The following is a 5,969-nucleotide window of genomic DNA, read 5'->3' as shown; positions in this document are numbered from 1 at the left end:
TTGTCGAGCGAGTGACAATCTATAGATAGAGTGTCGTCGAAATCTCTTATTAAGTTAGTCATTTTTAAATAATTTTAAGTGCTTAAAGGAGATAGTATGTCTTAAGTAGGAATTATAGAAAATAGATTGTACTCGCTCGATCGGGACGGAACTCTCTGTGTTTTTAGGTTTTCTTCTCTCTGTGTGTGTGTACATGTATAGTGTGTGTGTGTGTGAGAGTGTAGTGTTAAGAAAGTGAGTTAAAAGAGGTAACTTAAAGTAATGAGATCGTGTTTGAGATAAAGCTATTATCACGTTTGAAAATAACAATTGATACATCAAAAAGGCCGATAAAATAAATATGTTTTTGTAAGGCTTATACATATCTGAGAGACTCGGCTTAAGCAGCTGTCTGGACCGCCGGCCCGACGTGCTCTTCCAGGTCCTTGTGAGTTGAGATACGGATTGCCGGTTTGTTGTCTGCCTTTCTGACGAAAATGTAGCCGTTTCGGGTCCAGCAGTAACGAAACCCATGTTCGCTGGCGCGTGTCCGAGCTTCACGAAATAAATTCCGATTTTCCTTGGACAGTCTCTCGTTGAAAAATATTCTGGTCGGTTCACCGTCTACAAGACCCTCCGAAGTCACGTTTCGTCTGGTTTTTGCCGCATTCATAACATCGTCCCGTTTCTTCTTCCTTGTTAGTTTAACAACAATAGGGCGTGGACGTAACGAGTTGTTTTGGGAACTCCTCTTAGTGGTCTGGCGGCTTCTAGCGCCTACTCTTACTACCTCGTCAATGTCCGATTCAGTCAAGTCGACTCCAATTTTATGAGATGCCGTCATAACAATATGGTAAAGGTTCTCGTTGTCTCTTTCGGCTAAACCAACTATTTCTAGGTGGTTTTTCATGCTTTCTTGTTCCTGAGAAGCGATTTGTTGTTGGAGGATTACGACTGTGGTTTTCAGGTCCGCGATCTCCAGTTTCGCCCTTTCCATCTGCTTAGAGTGCTCTTTCAGGGTTTGGTGTAGGGTGTCCGAGATCGAGGACATTTCCTTTTTTATGTCTAAGTTTTGTTGCTTTACTTCACTTAGTTCGTTTCTCAATTGCCGCAATTCAGCAAGCAAGGAAGTCATATCAGTATTTGGGGATGGGTGTTCATCTGCCATCTTAGATTTTAAAGTCTGCGACTTAGTTCCCTTAGACATCTTCGACACTTAGATTTCACGCGACGTAAAGGCGGAGGCGGGCGGGGAGCAGCGGGAGGCAGGGCGCGGGTCAAGCCGCGAGCGAGCGAGCTGCGGGTTGTCGTAGGTCAGTAATACGCGGCCGTTGGTGAAATTTTCGAACTGTTTTTGCTTATGTTTCTTGATAGGAGAGTTGTTGTAGAGAACTGTTTGCACTGATAGATCGACGGGTTTGTTAGCTTTACGATGGTACTAAACACTGTTGAAAAACTGCACTTTTTCCATGGTTTCTGATTAAAAATTTGCGGAGCGTAATAAAACGCGTCCTTGTTGATCGGTGTTCCCGGACTACTGCAATATAACTGCTGTTATTTGTGTTATATCCTCAAGATCACAACCATGATAAATGAGAGCCATCAAAAGCTTCTGATAAAAGAGTCACGTACTATTAAACTTGATATAACCTACCTCGCAGCATGGAATTATACTTTTATATTCAGGGAATTTAATTCAAAAATAAATCCTACACACTACGAACGTTGTGACGCTAGCTCTTTCTAAATCTAGCATTTTCTAAAGTTATTGCAGTTTTATACCTTTTCATTTATTCCAAATACTTCTATGCTAAATTATTGTTTTAGTTATTGCTGTATCAAAGTAGTTTGCATTGCTTTGAATGATTATGTAAAATGTGTTTAAAACCAAATAAAATATTTACAAAACAGGTTTAACTTCAAAGTAACCATCTTTTCCACAAAAGATAAAAAGGTTTCGGGAAAACGTTGCAAGCTAGCATTTCAAACTTTATTTGCTGATTCCATCTTCCACAGCATCTGAACGGCTTCAGTTAAATTATATTTTAGTCCCAGTCGAGTACGCAACTCAAACAGCTCGAGTTTCTCTGATGGAAATAACCGCCTCTGTGGTCTAGTGGTAAGACCACCTGCTTCGGACGCAGAGGTCCCGGGTTCGATTCCCAGTGGGGGCAGATTTTTCTGTTCGGTTTGGTTGGTGGTAGGGCTTGTTCTAAGTCCGCCTGGCTAGCTACCACCATCTTACCTAAGTCTGTCGCCATAACAACAATGTTAACAGCATTGTTGTGTTCCGGCAGTTAGAGGTAAGATAGCCAGTTCCTCCGTGGTTGAGGATTCCGGGTGAAGCTCGCTTCCACCTTCGGCCAGATCATCACTTACCATCAGGTGAGATACAGGCCAAGAGCTTCCTCGTTGTGGATAAAAAAAAAAAAAAAAAAAACTACAGCGGTGTAAAGTCTAAAAGGAATGTAAATAATATGTAAATAGCTGTGTCGTTCGATGTAACGTCAGCCCCATAAATAACGGCTTGTTTCGCTTCTCGAGCGGCTAAAGTTGCTGTATTGAAAGAAAATTTCGTTGGCAATATGAAAATTTCATCTAAACTAGCATTTTCGTGTCATGCTTTCTTGTAATTCTTGATGTTGTTGGCGATTATAATAATGAGATTGCAGAATCTCGGTTTTTTCTAATTACTATGTCGTAACTTCGCTCCCTCATTAAGTACTTGATATTATTATGCCCTTTTGTACTTAATATTGGATACTAATTTTAAGATTGGATACTGATTTTAATAGTCAAAGCTAAGTAGGTATTTGAAGTGGAAACCGTTTCGATGACACACACATTACCTATCTACTCTCTTTACTTTTGTTTCATATTTTTGATGCTGTTTTGTGTCGCTGAATAAAATATTTCATTTTTAATTTTCATGAAGTAACAGTAATATATAAGAATTAGAATGCATCAGTGTCTAACTCTAAATGTTAAACTGCAACGTTTCCATTGCCAATTTTTGTCTCACATGTATCTGACTGTACCAGCCGCTAAATGCTGTTTACCTTTCAATGTTTAGCAAGTGTACAAACAGACCCACGGGGTTCCAAATTTACGTTATTTGAACGCTTTGAAGATAACTTGCGTACATTCAATCATGTTTCGAGCTTTTATTTAGAATTTTTACAAGCGTTTTAATATTAAAATCGAAAGTAAAATATCATTTTTTACATTATAAACACAGTTTGTATTAGACTTTATAATAGTGTATAGACCTACCAAATATAGTCACACATTAGTCGATTAAAAAAAACTACTACTCTAGTCAAATTATGATGATCTTGATTAATATTTCATACTAGATCCTATATCATTCAAAATTTTCTAACATGGACCCATTCAAACTTAGCATAGATTAATACCTTTTTGTTTGAATCTAGACACAAGCTAGGCTTTGTACTTAGTTTGAATCGAGGTTTGTGCTTCAAAACCTAATACGCTCGTTAAATCTGCTTGTATTTCTGTCTAATTACCTGCTGTCAATAAAACAGGTAATTTTAAATTACAACCACCCATTTAACCCTTAATTAGTCGCATGGGGTCAAAGCATTTTCGGATTCAAAAATGAAGCACTTGGCGCGGCCCGATTTTCTCCGCGCCCCCAGTAGCTTCATAAAACACGTCTTAGTTTGTATTTTGATAGCGACTAATTCACGGGAGTGGAAGGATGCGTCGCTGCGCTCTTGAGTGGTGACCCCATGCGAGTAATTACGTAACTTTTTTGGAAGAGGTAAGTTTTTTGTTTTATGTATTTATTTTGTGTATTATGAATAATATTTGTGTTATTGTATATTCAGTTAATAAATGTTTGTTATAAATGTGTTTTTACAGCTCTAAACAATAAAAATATTGATAAATTCAGTTTTACTACTACTTTGTCTTTTTTTTCAGAGTTAGTAGAGATAGGAAAAAATAGCAAATTGTGCAATGGTTGGAAGATGTTTCTGATGAAGAAGAAGTTGGAGGGTCGAGTTCTGAACCAGAGTTAGATGAAATAACAAAAAGTGATCATGATAGCGCTAATGAGATCGAGCAATCCTCCGCACAATCAAGTGAATCGAAAATGCAAGAAATGTACAAGATTTGTGTGCAATGATCACTCTGAAATATACTGTCAACAGTGTAACAAGAATGATTCCGAGAGTTCCTAAAAAATACTAATATTACCTATGATCTCAGTATACCTAAGTACAAATTGTTAATTATTGACAATTATTTTAATTTAGCTTGTTTTTGTATAATTAGTGAGAAATTCATGTTATTACCTATAGACATTAAATAATAAATAAAGCATTTTTATAATAATATAGTTCATTTACTTATAAAATTTCAGTATGTATTAAAAACTACTCATACAATTTGGGGTCATCTGTGACCCCATGCGAGCAGTTATGTAAGATTCTTTATGCGCGTAATTAAGGGTTAAATTAACTGCTTTAATTTTAAACAAATTAATACCTTCATGACCGCACGTAGGACCTTGATGTAACCTACAAAATATTTGCTCGCGGCCAAATTAAAACAGTTACCAGGAAATTATGCTGAAAAATCCACACAGGATTTAAACATAAAGCCGTGTTTAAATTGGCAAAATGAATCGTTAAAATTACAAACCTTATTTGTATTTAATTTCGCTGGACAATGACAAGTTAAATACCGGCTTTCATCAGCTTATTTACTTCTCATTACCAAACACTGGTCACTCTCAGTTGTTTGGAAATTTACCGAACTCTCGAGGGAAATTTGAGGAGTGCCAATTCGGCGAAACGGAATCTTTGTCAAGAGCGTATATACGTGGAATAATCTCCTTTAATTTCAGACTAATCCACAAGCTGATCAGATTTGAATGCTATTTTCACAGACGCGAATTTCTCGGAGGATTGACTGTGTAATGATAATTGATTGGGATTGTTATCGTGATGGAATCGTTTCCCAAAGCGATGTAGAACCGATTTTTTATATAAGTATAATCCCAACTAATATTATAAATGCGAAAGTAACTCTGTCTGTCTGTCTGTCTGTCTGTCTGTTACGCTTTCCCGCTTAAACCTCGCAACCGATTTTGATGAAATTTGGCATAGAGATAGTTTGAGTCCCGGGAAAGAACATAGGATAGTTTTTATCCCGGTTTTTGAAACAGGGACGCGCGCGATTAAGTTTTTCTGTGACAAACAAAATTCCATGCGGGTGAAGCCGCGGGCGGAAAGCTAGTATAATATAAATAAATAAAGTAGTTAACGGGACTATTCCCACTTTTCGTTCCCACCGCTGCAACTCCTGTGTAGCCAGGATCTACAGATTGACCGCCAATAAACCAACTAGTGAAGGTCAAGTTTGTCCCGGGGAAAAGTTAAACTGTCATTGGACCCGTAACGAAATTAATCAGAAGAACATAGGAGTTCGAAGTTAAGGTTCGACTTCCCTCCGTTGCAATACGGATGACAGGTGACAAACAAAGGTTTAGTATCCTTTATGAAAATATATGCACCACGGACAATAAACATCAATTAAGGGGACCGATTTCTAGTTAAGTTAGAAAACTGGTTTAATCTAGTTGAACATCCAATAATGGAGATGATAGATGCTCGATGCTTCAGGCACGTAAGCCCGTCCCGGTTATTGTCTCTAATAATATAGTTATGCACGCGGCTTAAGGTGTCTGGTACGAACACCTCCGCTTGAAACTGCTACACTTAAATCGATTTAACACAACTTTGATGTCCAAACCATACAAACAAATTGAGTTGAGATTCGGTATTTTTGACAATGTAAAAGGTCTCTAGGTCACACAAAAGTTCACTATCCAATCACGATTAAGCTTTACGATGAAAATTTAAAGAATTTTCTCGTCTAACATTTATTTGCTTTCTCTATTAACAACAGATCTCGGGAGAGTCGTTACGACATAAAAATTGCCTACAAAGAATTCTCACCGA

At 37.6% G+C, this 5,969-nt stretch overlaps 1 protein-coding gene and 1 non-coding gene across 2 annotated transcripts; one reads left to right on the top strand and one right to left on the bottom strand.

Moving 5' to 3' along the window:
• Positions 1–379: 379 nt before the first annotated feature.
• LOC114362227 (uncharacterized) lies at positions 380–1,186 on the bottom strand. Its single transcript, XM_028317521.1, has one exon. The coding sequence runs from the start codon at positions 1,184–1,186 to the stop codon at positions 380–382; it is 807 nt and encodes a 268-aa protein (XP_028173322.1).
• An 895-nt stretch (positions 1,187–2,081) lies between these two features.
• Positions 2,082–2,153, top strand: TRNAP-CGG (transfer RNA proline (anticodon CGG)). The gene has a single exon. It is a non-coding gene; the product is annotated as a tRNA-Pro (tRNA).
• The last annotated feature ends 3,816 nt before the right edge of the window (positions 2,154–5,969 follow it).

Source organism: Ostrinia furnacalis, unplaced genomic scaffold (genome assembly GCF_004193835.3).
Source record: "Ostrinia furnacalis isolate ACB-3 unplaced genomic scaffold, ASM419383v2 OfSCF6289, whole genome shotgun sequence".
Lineage (NCBI taxonomy): Eukaryota > Metazoa > Arthropoda > Insecta > Lepidoptera > Crambidae > Ostrinia > Ostrinia furnacalis.
The sequence above is the reverse complement of the archived record's forward strand: the minus strand, read 5'-3'. Positions and strand labels throughout refer to the sequence as shown.